Below are 22892 nucleotides of genomic sequence, written 5' to 3'. Positions count from 1 at the left end.
CCGTATACACTTCAGCATGTGTTTTGTTCAGTGAAAGGACATTCATCATACCATAACATGAGAGCACAGCACCCCACACGGTATAATTAATGCTTTAAAAAAAATGTTTATTAATTTTTCTTTAGCATTAAAAGGCCACCCAATTTTGCACTTTGGTATGTTAGACAATATTTTTTTTTTTTTACAAAAATGGCTCCTGTACAGACCCTCGTGCTCACCACATTACAACCGGTAACTCAGCTCTGCCTTATCTTCATTTAAAGGCACTTCATCATATTTTTTTGCCTGTGGCGGCACTTTAAAGGCCACTATCACATTTCCTTCCACTAAAAGGGCACCCATGAGGGCTCTTCATTCCAAATTGTTACATATAGAGGCACACTGGGACTCTTCATTCTGATTTATCCACAACTAAGACAGCCATTATATAACTTTGGCATGTCCTCTCCCTTGTGTGGGCACCGAGATGGCATTTTATCACTTTACTCCACTGTGGGGACACTTTCACTGTTTGTGTTTTCCCTTGGAGGCATCAGGAGGCCGATTGCCTCCAGTGCCCTCCCTCACCCCTCCGTCCTGAGTCAGCCAGTGATTGTTGGGATAATGTTTGATGAATTCATCTTACATTAAATGCGACTAGACATCCACTTGTGTTTCCAGAAGCCCAGTCAGTTCATGTCATGATAAACAATTGGCTGTAAAGAAACTGCTCATTGCATGTTAATCCTTTTGAGGGTTATTATCATCCCCTCTATCATTTAAAAAAAATTATAGCCTGGAATTGTTTCCAAAATAAAAGCATTTAAAAAAATTATACCATATGAGACGCGCTGCAGTCTAATAACGAACGATTCCTTCATTCATGATCAGTTTGAGTGGAATTGTAAAGAAATTAACTAAATTAACCTACTCCAGTATTGATCGTTAGGTGGCGCTATCAGTAAACGAGCCTCAGCCACAGAGCCACTCATATGATGAGAGCAGAGAGTCAGTGCTTCATCTACTCACAGGAATTCAGTGAACTCAGCAGTCCTGGCTTATTGCGCTCGATGCCGCTATATTTCCAGGGCATTTAACACCTTTAGTGGTGCAACCACAACTTATTAAAGGACAATCACCGAATATTTTTTTCCTCATATTTGTTCTTCTTCCGTGTCGGGAGGAGGACTATCTACCCACAGTCTGCAGGACGCGCCGGCAGGATTCTCCCCCCCACCCCCCAAGTTGCTCACAGAAAACCACGGACAGGAGTCAGGCTGAGAAGTTGCGTGTTGGACCCACTCCGTCAATCCTCGGGAGCCTGGTTGAAAGTTATGCTCTTGACGCCGGTGCACAAACAGACTCGCACAATGTTAAGCAGACCCGACGGATTCTACGTGTCTGGAAAATGATTGCAACCAGCAGCGAGCTTTTCATTATGGTGAGGAGATGCCTTCTCACTTTCAAACCATTCAGGTAAGAACACGCTCACTTCGATCTATCACGGCTGGAAAGCTTCTGTATTTAAAATGAAAAGAGGCGACGACATTTCGTGTGCTGCTTTGGTGACGTTTTACTTTATTCTTGACGCAACATCATGAAAAATGAACACATATTGAATGGAATTGAAAAGAATACAGCAAAACCTGCAAAGTTGTTGATTAAGTCACCACATTAGACTAATATGTAGCCTAATGCAAAAGAAGGCATTTGATTGGTTGTTTTCATTAGAGCAAGTCAGACCTTCGGAAATAATTGGAACAACAGGGTGCCTGTGCCACAATTAAGGTTTGCTTACTCAGCTAAAGGTCTCAGCTACAGCAGCTGGAGAAGCAGTGAAAGCAAACCAAGCAGATGCAAACTCATTAAAACTTTTAAGTCTGACAAGATAGGCTACACCCAAACTCGGGGACTCCAAAGTTTACCATAATAAATGGTGGCAGGGATAGTGCTCGTGTCTGTTCTTGAGGTTTAAAGTTTAAAGTTTCCTGATGCTTTACAGCTTTCTGGCCAAACAGTGATGTTTCAGTTTCTGCTCTGCCAGGACTCCACACCTGATTTAACACGCCAACGAGAAACAGATATGCTCATACTGTATAGTTCAGTGGATGGTGCAGAGACAAGATGTCTCGCTGTAGAATCAGCTGTGTTTATTCACACATGCACACTCCTCTGCACACCAATCCCCGTTTTTCACCATTATCTCATACATTGGATAAAGTACTATCACACACTCAAGCTCGAGCTGAGTCTTTCTGTTGCCAGCGTTCTGCCTCATACAAATTAGAAAAAAAAAGAGCTAGGTTTATGGAACAGAAGTGTGACAATCTGTCCTGCAGTTCTGCTCCATAAAAGGATTGTTTCCAAAAAAATTCTCAGCACGACTCCTGGAGCGTTCAGACCAAGCTGGTTTCAAGTTAATCGCGCCACAACGTGTGTTGCTAAAGCTGGAGAATTTGAGAAATGTTTGCTGTTGTGTTCACCACTCGCTCCAAATTGCAGCCTGTAGCTGAATGGTTTTTGTTTTGAATAGTTGCTCACCGAGCACAGTGTGATGCAGAAAACCCATCCATGTAATGGCTCATTTGAAATGACACAGTCAAGTGAGTGCACTTTTCTGTGGCTTGATTGGTATGAACTTTGAAAAATGTGTCCACGCTCCATGAAGCCGAATAAAAAAACTGAGTCTTCACTTTGAGCTTGACTTGAAGTGAGCTATTCTTCTGCTTTGAAATCAAAGCACCTACCTTAAAAAAAAAAAAAAAAAAAAAATGTTCTTTAACTTTTTTGTTCCTGTCCGTCATCTGCACTTAGTTTCTAGTCTCATAAGCTCGAAGTTTGTCTTTTGGGCCTTTTTGACACTTTATCAGCCTTTTGTCTCTATCCCTCCCCTGCAGGATCTTTGTGGTGGGGATCGGCTTTTTCAGTCTGTGCTTTCTAATGACCTCTCTCGGGGGCCAGTTCTCGGCCAAGCGTCCCGGAGATTCCCCCTTCACCATGCGAGCTGAAGGTAAGCCCGCTGTTCCACATCAGTGCTGCTTGGTAGCTCGTGACACCAGTGGTTGTGCCCTGCAGTGGTAATGGAAAGGCAGGAAGCATGCTGGGAGCTTGGTGGGGCTTCCTTGATTGCTGCCAGCGGACTGACAGACCTGCTCACTTTGCTCCTCAGGAGTGCGTCGGAGGGGTCCTGGTCACCTGGACAGAGTCCTCTCTTCTCTCATCTGCGCCTCCGTCTTTTTTTTTTCACCTAGTTTCATGTCAAGCCCTCGCTGTGACCCACATGAACTCATTTTCGTAGTAGTACTGGTAGCTGGAAATTGACCGACTCTTTTGATCAGCTTTATGTTTTGCTTATGTTGACCTGTGTCGGAGAATAGTGCAGATCCACCAAATGTTCCCTCAACAAAAATAGAAATGCAACATTAATGTTTTTGCTCCCAGTTTTCACGAGTTCAAGTAAAATATTTCAGAGTTATTCGATGAACAGATGTATTTATACATTTTGTTCACAACATTGTGAAAATCCGTGTTGGTGAGCATTTAAAGATGCTGATTAAACAGAATGATTATTGTACAGATGTGCCTTGGACTGGCCACCACTCTAAAATGTGCAGTTTAATGTCACAACACAATATCACGGATGTCATAAGTTTTGAGAGCGGGTGCAGTTGGAATGCTGACTGTAGGATTGTCCACCAGAGCTGTTGCCTCTGAATTGAATGTTCATTTCACGACCATGATATGTCTTCAACGTTGTTTCTGAGAATTTGGCAGCACATCCAACCAGCCTCACAACCGCAGAGCACATGTAACCACCCCAGTCCAGGACCGCAACATCTGGCTGCTTCACCCGCAAGATCATCTGAGAGCAGCCACCCAGACAGCTGCTGAAACAGTTGGTTTGCACCAAAACTGTCAGAAATGATCTCAGTGAAGCTCTTCTGAATGCTTGTTGTCCAGTGGTTTGCAGATTTGAACGTTGTGAATAGAGTGGCCCACGGTTGGGGTGGGGTTATTGTACGGGCACACATAAGCTGTGAACATGGGTGCATTTTCTCGACAGCAATTTGAATGTACAGAAATATCAAGATGAGATCCAGCATGAGGTCCATTGTCGTGCCATTCTTCCACCGCCATCGCCTCATGTTGCAGCATGATAATGAACGGCACCGTGTTGCAAGGATCTGCACAGAATTCCTAAAAGCTGGAAACATCCCAGTTATTATATGGCCTTCATACTTGCCAGACATGTCACCCATTGAGCCTGTTTTATGATGTTTCTGACCGCTGTATACGACAGTGTGTTCAGATCCCTGCTAATATCCAGCAACTTCATACAGTCACTGAAGAAGAGTGGACCAACATTTCACAGGCCACAAGCAACAGCCTGATGAATTGCATGCAAAGTACATGTTTTGTTTTATTTTTGCATATCAGAAGTCTAAGATCTTTCAGTTCAACTTGTGAAAAATATGAGCATAAACAAAAGTGTTTAATTTACATTTTTATATAGTGTATAATTCACTAAATGTATTCTATCAGTGCTGCGCTTGCTGTGAGCTCAAAGAAGCACAAATAAGTTGTCTCAACATGAATTAACCTGGCAGTGAAGATTGAAAAGTGAACTTGAAAACAGTAATACAAGTTGATGTGATCATGGGGGAGTATGCTATCCTTCGCTCAGTGAATGCTGCATGTTTTGGGGTGACAGCTACAGTTATCACAAAGTAATTCTAAAACGGCAACACAAGACCTTTCCCTAACTGAGATCAACAAATCAAACCCACTCCAGACAGAAATCAGAACCATGCACAACCATCCCTGAAAGAAACTTGTTGTCTTTCTCAGCACGTCCTCCGTGTTTGCGCTTTGTGCCTCTGCATATAAACCACTACAGCACGAGCCATTTGGGAGAGTCAGTGCTAGCTTTTGGACAATTGTTTCTCACCTTTTTATCACAGCCTGGCACAATGTTGACACTGCGTGTCATTCTCTGTGACGAGTAGCAGGTGGCACGAGAAGCACTGCTTCTTTCCATCACAAACCATCCAACCATCCAACCAACCAGCAGTTGTTTGTGGTTTGCTCTGGTAGCATGTAACACGGATGTCAATTTATTTCTATTCAAATGAGGCAGCAGTAATCATTTTCACCCCTGGTGAATAATGCAGTGTCTCTCATGGCCAAACAGCATGTCAACGGGTGGTTGTTTATTTTTGTAAGATGGTATCTGACATTGACTGACTGCGATAACTGGTTATTAAAGACTTTAATGAATGGTTCATAGCTGAAGAACCTTCTTGGGAAAATACATGCAAACCTGAGAATGTATAACAGCAGCGGGGAATGTTATAGTGAGGTGAATCATACCATTTATGAAATACCATACATTGAGCTGGTTCAGGGTGAGGGAGGGAGGGAGGGAGGGGGAGGTGCTGGGAGGTGGGACTGGAGAACAGTCTGATTAATTAACCACTCACAGGCTGCAGTCAAAGGGAAGGCATCCGGCCTCGAGCTCATTAAACACAGCCGTGCTGCGAACCAGGGAGAGCCGAGCTATGTAAATGCTCATTGTGTGTGTGTGTGTGTGTGTGTGTGTGTGTGTGTGTGTGTGTGTGTGTGTGTGTGTGTGTGTCGTGAATGAGCTGGTTGTTGGTTGCATTGTTCAGTGGCCCAGCCCCTTGGTAGTAGCTTACGTACTATACTGTACACACCCATCCTGCCTTTGCTGCCTGCTGGACGTCACGGAGAGCTGCAGGAGATGAACGCACACGTGCATCTGCATACGTTGTTGTCACTCTTCACACCAACATGAGTGTGACATGCAATTATGCTAGAGGTGAGAAAATTTCAATAAGAAGCACTTCGACATTCGCAGTATTTTGAACCTGGAAGGGTAAACACAATGGCCCGGCTACGCCACTTCTCTGTTTATTGCTCATCTTGTGAACGGCAGTAACTTCCTTAAGAGCAAAAGGTGAGAAGAAAAAACGAGTAATCATTATCTTCTACCGTCTGGTTCTCTCTCATCTTTCTGCCTCCCGCTAGCCGTCTCCCTGCAACACGTTTTTTTTTCTACCCCTCGCCTTGTTTCGGCTCTATTTTTGCAGTGTTATAGATTTTTATACAGCTGCTGTTTGTAGGTGATGCACCCTTTGACATTGCACAGCCTGGGAGCCAGAATAACACCGAGTTGCGTTTGGTTACAAAGCTATATCCAAATTTAAAATGCATCCATTTCCTTCATTGTTTCCCTTTTGAAGGTACAGGCAACTAATGATGTGGAAAAAGTAGGGGGGGGAGGGAGAGGGGGGACAGAGGGAGGACTATTTTCACCAGAGTGAGAAGCATTCAAGGCGGAGGAGTTTGATCCTAGATATCTTAAAGGCTCCAGAGGTGTACTGTAGCTTTCTAATAAGCTCTTTGAAGACCACCTTCACAATATGTCCTTTTGCCAGAGGGGACTTAATGCAGCTTAGCCACAAAGCGAGAAATAGGCCTAGGACGCTTTCAGGCTTTACCGTGCTCAGAGCAAGACTAAATGGTTCAGATGTTAATGTCCTCTCTATTCTTACCAGGCAGCTCCATTACCTGAGTTTCTTTGTCCACCATCCTCCTAGTGCCGGAAAATACCGACTGCAGACTGCAGCATCTCGCAGCAAAGGCAGATATTCCATTTTCACCTGCCCTCATGTATTTGAATTCATACTTTTGCCTCTTTGTATTAATTCTGCTGAATGCATGTTGGAATTGATCTTGAAAGAATAATCAGGGGATAAAATAAAAGCAACCATTGACATTTTTAAAGCAGAAGGCTGTGGGAGCATAGACGCAGACGCATTAACAGATTAGAATAGTGACCGAATTTTGATCCTAACCCGAGCTGTTTTTGAGATAATTGTATAAACGTAGAGTTGACTGTTACAGCGCCACCTTTAGGTCAATTAGTGTCATTATTTGTGCCTTAGCCTTTGGAACAATTTGCAACTCGTGTCAGTTTTGGTAAGTTTTAACCGCATGCGTTTTGCTTCACGATCACTTTTAGCGGAGAAAAATAATAATAAGGGAGAACAATAAGCAGAACAAAGAGAAGACGGTTCCGTGCTGCTTGGACCCCTTATAATAAATAGTCATGATAAACTACTTACATTTGGTGACTTGACTACAGAAACAGTTTTGCCCTCGCAGTTTAAGCTAATGCGGAGTCGCATAGCAGAGCATCAGGTGTGTAAGGAGCATCGTTCAGCATCTTGTTTCCCGCGAGTCTTTCAGACACACCGTCAGAACTTTTTTTAAATTTTAATTGCTCCGCAATCTTCACTACATGACGAATAAAAAGGAGTCTTTTCCGACATCGCTCACAGCAAGGGTGTGGCCTTTGCAGGTCCGTCAGAGCTGTGAACTCCATCGCTTTGTTTGAATGAAAAATTGGATAAGTAATGTGCTTAAAGTGGAAACGGTCTCTTCCTGCGTGTGTAGATGTGATGACTAAAATAAACTTGACCTTTGCTTTTGATGGGACTTTACCAGTAGTTAAGAATGCCTGGAAATGGGTGCGCAGGTGACTTTGTCAGGCTCTGTGCCTGACAAAGGAGAGATGTGAATAAAAGATGACAGCTGATTGTTCACTTTCACAAGCTCCCGTCGGCTGGTGGAAAGAGCAAGGCTTTTCTCTTGGATCATGGGGCGGGTGCGACTGCAGCGGCTCTGCTAATTGTTGCTTTATCCAAGATTGGTCATGGCACAGATTCAACTGCTAACACGTGTTTAGTGTCTCAGATTGCTTTGGTGTTGTTTGTTGCATTCTACATCTTCTATTACATCCAACAAGGAGGTTATGTTTTCCATTTGCAGTTTGTTTTTTTGGTTTTGTTTGATTGACTTCAGGATTCTGATCAAATTTAACAAATTATTTTTCACTTGATGAGGTTCAGATCCAGAAGGTGACAACATTTTTCTTGAGTTGTTTTTCTTTCCTAACCCCAACCGTGTTTTTTTTTTTTTTTCCCCCTAACCATGTTTCTTTTCCCGAAACCTAACCATGTTTTTGTTTTTCCAAACCCCAACCATGTTTTTGTCACAATCTCCAACCATGTGCTTATTTAGTAACCCAAGCCAAGTGTTTTTGCACATTTACATATAGATGACTAGACAATTGTTCTTAGCGGAGTTCTGTGCTCTTCAAGTTCCCTTCTCGTTTAGAGAATAATTTGGTACGCACACTGTAGGGCAGAGGCTCATGCACAACATGGTACTTTTTTCTCGTCGTTGTTGTTGTTGCTTGGGATAACAATAGACACAGTTCAGACTGGGCTAATGTAATGTTTTTGCCCTGTACTATAAAATAAAGTTCATTAGTAGTCCTTTGTGGACAGTAGTGTGTAGTATAACCGTTGGTGTTTGTTTAATTTTGTGTGCAGATGTCCTATCAGTTAATTAATTGTGTCCTGGGGGAAGCAGTGTATCATTATTGCAGATTTCACTACAACTTTTTATAAATTAGCTACAATAAAGGAATTGTCTCTGTTGGAGTGGGGCGATAAAGTGTGTGCATGCACTTGGACATACAGTGTCAGTGCTCATACATGCAAAACATAAAAAAGCAATAGATTTTAAAGTAATTAATCCACAATCAACAAAGCTACTAATTTAAAAAGTAGCAGGACACCGTGTTCTGCTGACTTCAGTGTCTTTTGGAACATATGTGTTGTTGATGCAACATTGTCAGCTATGTGAGCTGCAAACTGGGTCAGGAAGTTCACTTCCTTTTGTTTTAGGTAGCATTTTCTATCCTGGTTGTTTCTCCTGCTGTCATGCATTTTTTGTGCGTGAAAACAGGAAACTGTTTGTGCAAAATAGTGAGTAAAGAGAGCATGAAAGAGAATAAAACTACTTTACTCCCGTCCTGGAAAATGATAGTCTGCTGTGGCACACTGCAGTAGCCAACCGCACTCATGTATGTATTTTAATAGAGCTTCAGTTCAAGGAGTCAAGTATTTGGACAGTTCCATATTTTTCATTTTCAAGGTCTGTGCTTCAGTACATTCAGATTAGAATAAAATAAAGGACACTACAATGGTGAAGTGCCAAGCTTTAAGTCTCATCTTTAATTTTAGTAGCTGTATGTGGTGGTGGGGCATGGTTTGGCTCAGCTGCAGGAGGGACTGATTGGGGGAGTGGTTTAGGGACCGGTGCCTGGAAGGGGCTTAGTTAACCCCAGCTGAATCAAATCCCTGATTGTCCCTCTCTTCTCTGCATAAGAACCCTAGCAGGTCACCAGACGGGCGTTCGCTACAGAGGACACGGAGTAGCAGGGTGGCTGCTGGACAGACGTGATTGCGAGAGCTCGGATGCTAGGCAGACGAGCACACAGAAGTTGTGTATTTATATATTGTATGTTTGGGTCCGGTGGAATAAAACAAAAAAAACAACAACAACAAAAAAAGCGGGTGCACACAGGAAGCCTAGAAAATGGCAACTGACTCAGTACACTGAGCAGCACAAGTCTTGTGGATGAGCGGGATTCATTGTGACAGCAAAACCTCTTTATGACTGCACAGGAAGTCGAGAAGGATTTTTCAGGATGAACATAACCTGAGAGGATTCACCACATAATGTAAAGCCCTGGCAAGCCTTGAAAACAGAAAGGCCCAAGCTGAAGTTCTAAAAAACAGAGAGAGGAAAGAGTGGAGTTAAAAAAAAGGAAAGGGGTCCTGACCCAGAAACATAGCATCTCATTGTCAAACATGGTGGTGCTCCTGGTATGGATTTTGCATGGCTGCCAATGGAACTGTCACACTGGCATTTATTGACAATTTCACTGCTGACAGAAGCAGCTGGATGAATGCAGAAGTATACAGGAACTTTTTGTGTGCTCAGATTCAGACAAATACTAAAATCATTGGATGATATTTCATCCTGCAGCAGGACAACAGTTATAAAACATACAGCCAAAGCAGCCTAAAAGCTTTTCAGGATCAAAAGAGTGGGATGTTCTTGTCTGGCCAAGTCAGAAGTCACCTGATCTCAGTCTGATTGAACTGCTTTCCACTTGCTGAAGACCAAACTAAAGGCAGAGAAACCCACAACAAGAAAGAGCTGAAGGTGGCTGCAGTGAAAGACGGGGAGAGCATCACCATGTAAAATACTAAATGGGTCCAAGCCTTCAGGCAGTCACTGAATAAAAAGGATTTTCCACAAACTATTAAATGCTTTACTACCACCGCTTAATTTTGGACACTGTGTTAAAAGGGCTACAGTATATCTCACAGTTCTTTCAATATTAACATAAACTTACTCAAATTAAAGCTGAGACTTGGCCCTTTAATGTAGTCGCCTTTATTTCATTTTGACTGCAACTAGCAGACTGTGCTCTGTGTTTCCGAGTCCGACTTTCCTCAAGTTGCCAAATTTGTTGTGCTATTTTGAGCTCCTGTATAAAATGTCAGATGACATGGTATTTAAGATCTGCATTGAATTGGTAAATTAAACATTCTGCAGGTTTTAAGTGTGCGCAGTGTAACAAAACATCACCATGCCTCCAAATAAAACTGTGGGTCGATCTGTACTCTGTGAGGTAACCAAAGAAGGAGGCAGAAGATGGTTTTAATTGAAGCTAGAGAGAGCCATGTTTAATAGATAGTGCAGGTAGTTTCTTCTTTTCCAGGCTGTCAGGCATAATAAGCAGTTAGAGCTGCACACAGGAGAAGTGACAGAGGTTTTTCTGCTGTAATAGCTACTGGATTCAGCAGCTCCCTCGTAGGTGCCAAAAGGAAGAGAGCGCCTCAATCTCAATCAGCCGTTGCTGTAATGAATATTTGAATTGGGAGTGAGAGGACGGGGAGAGGGTTCACAGCAGGAGGGAATGTAGGATTTTATCCTGTTGACAGGTGAGGTGCAGAGGTCTGGTCCTAAGCTCCCTCACCAAGAAAAAGAGGCAGCCAGAGTGCATATCAGGGATGACAGGAGTTATTTATTTAGCTGTCAGGGCTGCTAATAGGGAGAAGAAGGAATTGTTAAATGTAAATCAATGAAAGGAGAAACACTTCCATTTTGTTCAGCTCAATGTTAAAGTAAAGTTGTGCACCGAGATGGTATAAAGCTACATCTTTTACTGGATTTTGTTGATTGAATAAAATGTCTCCTTTGCTCAACATTATAAAACAAATGCTCACTCTCCAAATTGTCTGCAGTGTGGTCAAATGTTTCTGTCATTCTCTACTTTTTGATGTTCTATGGTAAAAGGAAAATAATAAGAGTAAAATAAATGATGAATTTTATATTTTTGCTTACTGGCAAGTAATTGAAGAATTAGCGCCACCAAGTGTTTATCTTTTGACACTTCTAACATTTTGCCAACTGCATTCCAATGAGCATCTATTGATATTAATATTGGGGATTTAGCTGTAAATCCAAACAACACAGGAAATAAATGTCTGTCGAGATGTGATTTAGGAAAGTCCTCAGAAATGCTGAGTAAAGAAGGCACAGAAATGTGTATCTTAGTGAGCAGGTGTGGTTGGCCCTGTTGCTAGGTATGACGCATCCTTTACAAACATTCTGTTGGCTGATACAACATTTTAAAAACTCTTCGCGAGAATGGGCACAGAATGGACATCAGAATTAAATTACCTGCGTCCCAATATGAGGCTGTGAAAGGGCTGTAACTTGTTTGTATGATCGCTGCTGAAGAAGGCTGCAACAGACCCGAGTCATCACTGCTGCACTGTCGTCATCCCTGAACGATATCATTTGTTGCTTTTCATTAACTTCCTGTCATTCGGCATCGGAAGAATCTTTCGTCGTTTCACTTCCGTTTGCAGTTGTTCAATCCGGGTGTAGACCTCAGGTTGGTTTTAACCAATCGGCATGCGCTGAAACCGCCCCGAAACTCTGCCACTGCTGCAACTACCTACCGTGTCCACCAAAGTGTTTTTTCACAAGTACCGCTTATGTTTTAAGTTGTTTATTCTGCGCTGAACATTGAATGTTTGGTGATTATATTTTTTAGTTTTTTTTTGGTCAATGAGAGTTGAAAAATATTAGCACTGTGCTCGTCACTGTCACCAGCCGTCCAATCACAGTGAAGGAGGGGGAGGGACAAACGCGGTTAACCGCCGACACTTGGAAAATGTCACTATTCTAAGAATTTTTGTCACTAGGAGTAACTTTTAGCGTAAGGAATCTTTGTGAATACGGCCCCTGGATCTCACTTGAGCCTTATGTCATTTTTATTTTTAGCTACAGCATCTCAAAATATGCGATAGTGCCATGGCAACACCAAGCAGTATATTACTTTAAGCAGCCCTTGAAGTGGTGTAATTTTTTAGATGACAGCATCTTTTTCTTACTAAATTAGTTATTTCACTTACACTTGCAGAAAAAGACGAATACTGTTCTTACAGCTGCAACTATATTGCTCTTTTTTGCAATCATTAATTTTACTGTCTTGTAAATTGTGTAATGTAACTAAGTATGTGTAGTGTACTCAAGTAGTGAAATATGCTTTTTAGGTACGTGCGTTTAATTCACTACATTTATTTCACAGCATCAGTGACATGGTTACTTTACGATTTTACATTTGAAGCCCAAATCACTTCAAAGTCGGTCAACTTTATTGTCAAATCACCATATGTACAAGACACACAAATGTATCGAAATATTGTTTCTCACAGTCCCACGGTGTGCAAAATAAAAAGATAAAACAAGAAAAGTATAATTATGTAACAATAACACAACAACAACCACAGTGCTGCTTAACTGCAATATCATTATTCAATTCAATTTTATTTATATAGCGCCAGATCACAACAATATAGTGCAAATACGGGTCCACAGTGCAAAAGTTCAGACTTTATGATGCAGTGTCGTTTGTCCAGGAGAGGTCCTCGGTGATGTTCACACTCAGGAATTTGCTGCTGCTCGCCCGCTCTACAGCAGAACCGTTGATGGTCAGAGGGCGGTGTTGGCTCAGGGTTCTCCTGAACTCTGTAACAATCTCCTTTTTCAAAACAAATAGCCTTCATTTTAAAGACACAATATTGGACTCATCTGAAAATAACACACATCTACAAAAGCTGCTGTTTTGTAACTTCTGCTCTCTTTAAGTTTTTCTGCCTTATTACTCTCCCTCTACTCTACACCCATAATCATTGATCCTTTTTGCGAATATTTGAAGTTGTATCAGTGATTCTTGTTGATCTCTGAAGCAATCCTTGCTGCTGTTTTGGGTTGTTTTCTTTTTGTTGATTGTATTCATAATTTATGCAGTCCGATCTGCTGCTGGTCTTTCTGGGTTTGGCTGTGCACTTTCTGTTCTTTCTATTCTCATTTAAAAGCCCAAAAAGCTAAATTGTTTTGTCCTTAACTTTTTTTGACAACTTCTCCTGCTGTGGAGGATGGAAGATTGAGTTTTCTCCTGATCTGAGGAGACTTGTTATGCAAACAAACAATGTTTGATCTTTTCTCTGAGCTCACTTCACTTGTCTAACTAACCAGCTAGGTTATTTATGGTCAATGTGTAAAGTCACACAATTACTTCTAGCAGAGTAACCACATATGTGCTTTTTTTACATTAAGTTTGACAATCAGAACTTTTTTTTTGCCATATTAAGAAGGGATGTTCAGGCTCTCTCGATTTGATTTAACTTTGATTTGATTTATTAATTATAAAATATTTTTTTAAAGTTAAGCTAGATGTTTTTTTCTATGCCTCAAATATTACCTTATCTAATATTTTATGAAATAACTATGTGAACCTCAAATTAAACTTTGCTGTTTGATTTTTTTAACTGTCCAAATACGTTGCGGGGACACCGTGTCTCCATGTGCTGGGCTGATAGCGTGCCTGGCATGTTGTTCTTCATTGTCCTTATCTAGAGATATGGTTCATTAAAGCAAGTGTGTGTTCAGGTACTTTATCTTTTAAATGGAGTAAAAACGGTTAAAATCTACACACTGTTTACAGAACAAGGTGAAGACTGCCATGCTGCACGACATGTTAGCCCTGCTTTTTGTCATGCTTGGAAATGCTTAAGAAGAATTATTGACCAAAATTAAATCAGTTTGTTGGTCACGAACTTTACTTAGGCTTAGTAATTTAAGAGTTTTTTTTTTTTTATGAAGGTAGGTAGGTAGGTAGGTATATACTTTATTAATCCCCGAGGGGAATTTTTTTTCGGTGGGATATTGCTACAATGACTTTTACACATCCATTTTGCAAAATGGTATAAATCTGATTTTTATTTCTGAAGTGAGTTCCCCTGTCAATCAGTGGAATATTAAACATCTATTTTAATTATAGCCTCCAAATGAAGGACTTGCTGATTCTGACTTTGTGGGAATTTGAATGAAGACTGAACCACTGACTCAGAGAGATATTCAGTCTGTTGTGTTGTTTCTGGTGATCTATGAACCATAGGCAGACTGATCAATAAAAGCACTGGCACCTCTCGACTTGACTGGGGCCGTGCACACTTTATTTTCTGGACATATCAACACTTTCTTGGCTGAGCTGCAACATTTGTGGAAACGCCTGAGGGACAAGGTTTATATGCCAATAGCCTCTGACTTGCTGACAGAATGTGTGAGGTAAAAGCAAAGTTTGCTAATGCAGAATTCGGCAACAGGCGGGCAGGATGACAAGATAAAAGGCTCAAGCACTAAGGCAGGGATGGTACACGGAAAGGCTGGTGGGGAGCTATGGCTCTGAGAGTTTCAATATTCATACCATCATACCATGTTGTATTTAGTAAGCCTTTTTACTTTTAGTACATACTGTAGCTACCCTTGTTGCATGTAGTGTCTATACAATTGGGACATACTACTTCATCATAAAAATGCGCTCTGAACTGGTCATATCCTTCACGATTGGTAGCGCAACATTTGAAGGAAAAAGTCAAACGATGCATTTTGGAACGAGTTTGCTTCCTTTTAATGCTTCTTCTTCTCTATCCTCCTTAGTCAATGTGATGTATCTTCCTCCGTGTAAAAGATTGTGGGTCAGAATAGCTCAAGTTGCATGCTGGCCTGCATATTGCAATATTCAACCTGATGTAGTAGGACATCCTGGATACTTTTGGTATATTACATTTAACATTATGTTCATACTAAATCTTTTTCTGGCATACTAACTGGTATGGTAGTATGGATATTGAAATGCAGGGATAGTATGTTAAATGTATTATGCCAAAATAACCAGGATCTCCTATACATCTGGTAGTATTTTGCAGTATGCAGGCCAGCATGCTACTCTGGTTGTTCCGACACACAATCCTCTTTGCGGAAGATACATCACATCAACTGAGCCGCCGAGAGAGTTGGTGGCGCTAATGATCCGCCTGGTTACAGCTCGTAAAAGAAAGAAGAAGAAGAAGAAGAAGAGGTATTAAAAGGAAGCGTACTCGTTCCAAATTGCATCCTTTTACTTTTTTCTTTAAATTTAGAGCTAGGGATTTTGACCAAGTGGGTCCAAGTTCAAGGCGTATTTTTATGATGAGGTAGTATGTCTCATTTGTTTACATACTTTAGCTGCAGTACTTACTAAAATAAAAATAAAAAGTATGTAATTCGGAACACAGCTATTATACTTTGGAGAGCTGATGACAGATTACCTAGCAGGTGTGAAGTGATGAACAAAGACGGGAACGAACTGCTGAACAGATAAATAATGGATAAAAATCTGTGGCAGTGACTGGTGCACTTAGGAAGAACTTATTTTTTTCTGCATGGAGCCCGTGGGTCTCTGAGGGCTGTTGTTTATAGCTGGTCAGCCTGTGTTGCAGTGCATACACAGCAGACTACAGTGCAAATGGCGATCTAATTGGAATTTGTTCATGAAATCGATTGCAATGTGGTACTTCTGAAATTGAGTCATTAAAGGAGATTAGCTGCTGCTAAATCAGCCCTTTATTAACCAGCTGATGAGGAATGACACAGAGCAGGCTCTACATTATCACGTACAGTAGATACTATCAACTCCTGCTACACCTGAATCTACATCCGAAAAAAAACATTAGCCCGTGTTTCCCAAGAGGCAGCAGAAAGCAGGAATAAAAGGATGTCTGATGAGCGGTTGATTGCAAACATAAAAGGCTCCCCTCTAAAAGTGTACATTGTGGAGAGGGTGTTAAGTCTCAGTAATGGTGATTTACTAGCACAATGTGTGTAAGGGTCATTACTGTGGAGAAATGTGAGTTCTTCCCACACTTTAGCCCAGGGGCTTTGTTTAGATTCACTGCAGAGAGAGAAAAGGACAGCATAGAGATAGAAGAGAAGAACTGTTGGTGGAGACGCAGCAAATTCACTGCAACTGATAGAACACCTTCTGAATTAAGCAAATAGTCAAACTCCTCTTTATAAAGCCACAGTCTTTTCTTTTACACAGACATTCTAACAAATGAAAAATATGCATTAAGGTGGCGAAACAATTATTTGTTGAGTTTAGTAATCACTAGTTTGGTCTTACATGCAACAGGTTTTGGACAGCGCCGTGAGAGTCATATGTTACTCACAAAATCTTCCTTCCTGAATTTAACCTGTATCATTCCTCCATCAAAATGCATTTAAGCTGCAAATCTGAATGGAATTTTATTGAGTCTCTTTCTTTATGCCCATTGAATGAAACTAGTTGTTTACCTTCAAAGGCAGATATTTTTAGGCCAGTTTGACTGACAATACTAATGAAAGAAGAAAATAGCGCAGGCAATAAAGGGACAGGAATCCTAAGATTTATTATTGAGCTTTCATTGCAATATCTTTTGAAACCCTAGTTTGTGATGCAGAGTGCTTCTATTTTTTAAAAATCTCAAATGCACAAAGACTTCCACAGAGACCAAGAGAAGAGAAGTGGGAGGTTTTTTTTTTTCTCTCTCGCTCTCGCTCCTTATTTTATTTACTGGTGATGTAATACAATTATGTTTTTTCTGTGAAAGGTGACTTTTGCCTGGGCAGTGATAAATGAACTCTGACAAGGGGTGTGAGTCTGCACACATTGCAGTTTCTAAAGCTTAATGCAATTGATGAGGGACCACTCAGAGGAGAGTTTTTATTCTTACTCTCGGTCTCCAAGAACAGTTTGAGGCTGCTGTTGGTTTCTGCTGTTTTTTTTCTCAGGAATTCAGACCACAATTTCACTCCAAAGTCCCAAGAGAAAAGTGGCATTATTTATCTCGATTCTTTGAATTTCTTTGATCAAATGTGACTTAAGAACCTTTGTCTGAGGCAACAAGGTTATTGTGTTTTCTCCCAGTTACATGTTAACAGCTCTGGTTGGCATTGAGCTTCTTGTGATCAAAGAAAACAGCACGAGGTCAGGGCCTTGACTCGGTAGCGATGCAGTCTGGGGTTTGCCTCGACCCTATTGTCTGTAGCTGCAGGCTCATTAATTGACTAGGTGTTTGCTGACAGCATCCTTCTGGTTTACCACCAGGTCGCTAATAATTTGAGCCAAGCACGAAGACAAATCCAATACTGTGAAACTAATTTGCCCATTCCCTGTGTTTTGTTAGTGTGCTGGCTCCCAATAAGCTTTGGGTTTAATAATGAGGGACAAAAGCAGATAGAAAATAAACTGATTTAAGGTAAAAAAAAAAAAAAAAAACTGTAAAATGGGTCCTGAAATGAACTGGGTGATATGTGGCCTTGGTGAATTGAGCTATATTGGTGTGTTTATTTGCTAATATCGCAGGTCCTTTCAGCAAAAATAAATATTCTGTTTGTAATAAAAACCATAAGCTGTGTTGTTCTAGTTAGACTGTATAAAAAGTGACTTTTAAATAGATGCTCACTGTATCATGCAAAATAATGTTAAATTCATGCTTCAATAACTTATTTTCCTATTGAAATTCATCACTTACTCCTCACCTTTGCTTGTGTGTTCTTTATCTTATTTGTTTCTATCTCTTTGATTTACTTTAGTATTATTAAGGACATTCTAAAGTATTTGTCTGTCTGTCTTCTTCTGTTTTAGTACTCGGTGGCCAAGAGTCTCGTGGGGTACTGAGAAAAATCAGTGACATGCTGGAGGTGATTATGAAGAGGATGGACACTCTGTCTAAACTGGGGAACACCAGTGACACTCACAGGCTGGATGAGCTCAGCTTGGCCCTGGACAGGTATAGTACAACACCTGCATGTAACTAATTAACAAGAAGAAGTGTCTTTGTTGATTTTTGGACTAACACCATCAGTTAAGCAGAACATTAATGCAAAAGAGACATAGCTGTCACTCATGGTTGGCCCTAGCTCCCTCAAAGTGTTCGGGGACCGCAGCCAAGCGTAAACATTAGAAGAATCTATAAGATATGTTCTTAAAGAGTTATGGTGTCTTTTTAGCCTGCCTCTGTCTGATTACTTTTCAAAAATGTTCATAATTAATTCGCTGTGAGACTGAATGACAGTTAGCTAATAGATGTTAGTTTTAATGTACACACAAAGTGCCCTATTAATGCAAAGGTCGACTGACTCTAATACTGCCTGTCTGCACCTATCGAACAGCTCACTAATTCACAGGATGCTATGCTACCACTACGCTCATAAACCCAAGCAAGACACGTGTTGTTACAAAGCTTCAGCAACAAGGTTAGAGTGTGCAGAATGTCACTGGGGTTATCGATTAGGCACCTCCCTTAACGTCCAGTTAGGCCCACGACACCTCAGGAAGGTTCAAAAGCAGTCCTGGCGTCCAAGAACTACCACCCTCAATACTTACTTACACCCACCACCCCTGCTCTATGTGTTTTACATCTAATCTAGTATGACTTGTGCCAACATACAGCGTACTTATCATTGTCAAAGCCACAAGTTCGCACCTGCTACATATGACCATCACTACCATTCCTTCTCCACCAAACCACAGACAACCCTGCTAGTATGACTTGTGCCGACATACGTTGGTAATGTTGTCTTTGCTCAAAGCATATGTTTTACTCGGGAGACAAATATAAAATTCATGCATACTTTTATGTCTCTTTATGACAACAGTATGCTAAAAAATGTTAAACGAGATGAAACGTAACATAAAAGTTATTTTAAATTAATTTAATATTAATTCATGGTAGGTAATTAATGGATTAAGATTAGAGTTTATATTTTATCTAATGGAGGGCATGACATGTGTTGTGCTATTGAAGATAGAGCCAGAAAATCTGCTGGTGAAAGCTACTCTGAGACATTTAAAGGGTGTTCAGTATGTAGTACAAAGTAATTGTGTGCATGCAGTAGGTGAATATCAAGGTATATACAAGCTGGTACTTGTGATCCAATGATGGGGATCCTTCCAAATCTTGTTTCGAGGTGAATGTTTAAATTTTAATTTAGCTCCTATAAAAATATCAAAAATATGACTTTTCTGTTGGAGGTTGTTGACTGCAGTGGTGTCGGAGTTGATAGAGAGATGCTGAGATACGACGGGAAAGAACAGCTGTTAAGCAGGAGCTTGGGGTGGTCTCCAAAAAATATTCTGTCTAATTCTCCAGCTCCATGTGTACCAAAGGCGAATTTCATTGGCATAGTAATAGTTGGATAAAACCATGGAGGCTGAAGTGGACCTGAGATATGCAGTGTGAAGAAAGGTAGAAGGCAGAGTATGGAGCCCTGGGGCAACCCAATAGAGCAGGTGCTTGCTGTGAAACGTGCCTTGTGCTGCTGAAACCTGGTGTTGAAGAAGATGATATGTGTTAAAACAAACCCCATCCCTCTCCCTGGACAGCTTGAGAAATGAAAGAGAGTATCATATGAAAAAAAAAAAAAAAAAATAGCAGGTGTCTTGCTGGACAAGTTGAAGCTGCCAACCCAGAGTTGTGTGCTCTGTGGTTTCCTTGGCAACAGACCTTTTCTCATGGCCGCACCTGCTCCAGGTTTAAGAAGAGGAAGCTCCCTCCTGTTTGTGCCTTTGCTGTTAGCTTTCCTCCTGGACTTCACCTTCCTCTGCCTCACAGCCAGGAAGTGTCTCTTCTGAAATCCACTTCAAAGAGCCTGCTGTATTGCACTCTATAATATTAGCACATCTTATTTATACATCTTATCAAACTATGAAGAGATATTGTAATACTATTTGTAATTTACAGTATGTCTTGGTGTAACTACTGCTGACTGTAAATAATGAACACTGACTGAAGTAATACACCTGACTTATCCTGACTTCTCCTTTTCTGAAGCCTGAGGGGGAAAACAATGTATTGTACTCTGGCCAAAACTCTATACATTTATTATTTCTATCTGCACTTTGATATTATACTTACAATTTAATTTTCTCAGCAAAATGCTCTGTGGATATAATCAGTCTCATAGTTCTCACATTCATTTAATTGGCCTCTCTGGAACAAAATGGAAATGTTACAGTGACAAAGGCCAAATAGTTTTAAAACCAACTTGGTGGTACTGTGTGGCTTAATTTTGCCTCACGCCAGCGATTTAAAACAAAAAAACCCCACCAAAAAACCCCTCTGTATTGCTCAGGTTCAGGGTTGACTTTGAGATTAGTGTGACATCTTTGGGCAAGGAAAACTTTGCCCACCTGGTTTAATGTTAAAAAAGTAATTACATTGTCCTCTTGCTCTTCAACAGCTGACAGCCTCTCCTCTCCTCTCCTCTCCCTGCAGTGCTAATGTGGGATGGTTCTGTGTAATGACCAATATCTGTCTGCACAAGTGAAATCTTGTGTGTGTGTGTGTGTTTGAGTACTTTAATATACTGTATGCCTGAACAACTGACAGTTCAATAAGGAGAGATTATTAGGAATGGAAAACAATTTAATGAAGTAATGACAGTTTGATGTATAGATTTTGGCAGGCGGACTCCGACGTTTAGAGGCCGCTTATAGAGCGAAGTTCCAAATGGATGTAGCAGATGGGACAGGACTCCTCCAGGGCTTAGACGCTTCAGGTGGTGGAGTGGAGTATGCGGATTTAAAAATATTTACTTATGTAGTGTTGAATCACAACGTAAGACAGGAACCCAACAATTTTACAGTTCCCAAATGAGCGACAACTGGAAGGAAAAATGTTATTTTAACAGGAAGAAAACCTTAGACAGTGGAAGGAAAAACATCCTTTTAACAAGATGAAACCTCTGACAGAACCGGGCTCGGTTCTGGCTGGTTAGATCTGGGGATGACTGATGGGAACTTCAGTGGAGTTTTCTAGGAAAACCAGACAGATGAGTTGATGATGGGGAGGAAGAGGGTTGCGCGCCAGGAAGTCTGAAAGGCAGAATGACAGAATTACGATGATATTTAAAGAGCAGAGATGAGAAACTGATGGGTTCCAAAGCGAAGGCAGAGAGGACGTTGGGCACGTACGGTGATTCACGGTGATTATGAATGCGTGATTTGACAACGTGGGATGGCGGAAGTGCCGAAGAAAATAGAGCAGCAGGGGAAAAGCTCACCCACAGGGAATGAAAATATGCGAGGGAACAAATATTCCTTATTGAACTTGCACGAGTTTCATTTAATTTATGCTGACCTGCTGCAACCCACAGAGTAGAAGATGATGTTTGGCTACTGTTTGCCTCCAAGGACGCTGCATGGAGAAAAAGTAGAATAAAGTTTTGCTTTAGGATTATGTTAACTTATGCATATAAGCATAGTTACATTTCTTTCCCTGAGCGCACACACACACACACACACACACACACACACACACACACACACACACACACACACACACACACACACACACACACACACACACACACACACACACACACACACACACACAATAATAAATGCTTCCTCAATGAAATCAGACTTTTACTGCTTGATCTGCATCCGACTCTGAACCACCATTCCATTTGTTTTTGTAAGTTTCCTGGGTTTACATATTCAGTGCTGTTTAATGAGCAATATACATTCCAGAGATACTAGAGTGCTCATTAAAATAATTCATTTAAGTGTTTGTTTTCATGTAAAATAGCACCGATGCACACTGCAGTACAGCGGTTCGGTCAATGAACGTTGATTTCAACACAGGCAGCACCAGTCATTAAAGCATATCACATGCTATGAAGTGTGTCTAAATATGTGTTGAGCTGTGTAGAGACGCAGGCTGCCTTCCACCAGTTTAATGGGATTCACCAGCAACTGCAAACATGAAGTATTTACAAGGTTTTTCTCTCGCAAAATATTCCCTGCAAAGTAAAACTACTAATTGCAACACATACAGCTTGAAAATGATGAATACTTTATCTTTTATAAAATAACACATTATTTAAGTGGAAAGTACAGATGTAAATAATAAATAAAGTATAACTTGTAGCATAATAAAACTAAGGTAGAGGGAATTTACACACTATCAGTGGGATTTTACAGAAACGAATACAATTAGGCTCTTGTGCTGAAACAGTTACTTGATTGATCAATTGGTCAATCAGCAGAAAATTAACAATTTAAATAATCAGTTACTCATTCAGCAAAACTGTCAAACGTTTGCTGATTTCATTTGTATATTGAAAACCCTCTGGTTTTGTACTGTTGGTTAGACAAAGCAATTTAAAGACATCAGCCTAGGCTCATAAGAAAGTGTGATGTACATTTTGCACTATTAACTGCCTCAATAATTGACACTTAAGTTGCAATAATTAGTCAATTAATCATATACATGAGCAACAGAAAAGCACTTAACTATTTAAAAAAAAAGAAAAAAGAAGCTGTACCACCCTCACATTTACAGTACATATCTGATATAGTTTTAAATACCAATTGGAACTCAGATTTTAATATTTTTAGCTGAGGCAAACACAGAGGCTTTTCTCAAGAATATTTTATAAGTAATGACACAGATCCTTTAACAATTAATAGAGGGAGCTGCAGTGCATTATTGAGGTGTTGCAGCAAATGTTAAAAGGATCTATTGGTACACAGAAAGATGCAATTTGGCAAAATGTCTCGTCTACGTTGGGGTTTGCACTTTGTG

At 40.7% G+C, this 22892-nt stretch overlaps 1 protein-coding gene across 1 annotated transcript in view; it reads left to right on the top strand.

The window, feature by feature from the left end:
• The first annotated feature begins 1020 nt into the window (after positions 1–1020).
• LOC138627577 (alpha-1,6-mannosylglycoprotein 6-beta-N-acetylglucosaminyltransferase B-like) overlaps positions 1021–22892 on the top strand; it is a 63811-nt gene continuing 41939 nt past the window's right edge. Inside the window, exons 1-3 of the mRNA XM_069710004.1 lie at positions 1021–1455; positions 2877–2989; positions 17948–18092. Of these exons, the coding sequence (XP_069566105.1) occupies positions 1388–1455; positions 2877–2989; positions 17948–18092 (326 nt within the window). The 5' untranslated portion in view covers positions 1021–1387. The remainder of the gene's footprint in view (positions 1456–2876; positions 2990–17947; positions 18093–22892) is intronic.

Source organism: Brachyistius frenatus, unplaced genomic scaffold (assembly GCF_029030835.1).
Source record: "Brachyistius frenatus isolate BFR_SWC_R1_liver_20210118 unplaced genomic scaffold, ASM2903083v1 Contig_88, whole genome shotgun sequence".
Classification (NCBI taxonomy): Eukaryota; Metazoa; Chordata; class Actinopteri; family Embiotocidae; genus Brachyistius; species Brachyistius frenatus.
This window is presented reverse-complemented; position numbering and strand designations above follow the sequence as displayed.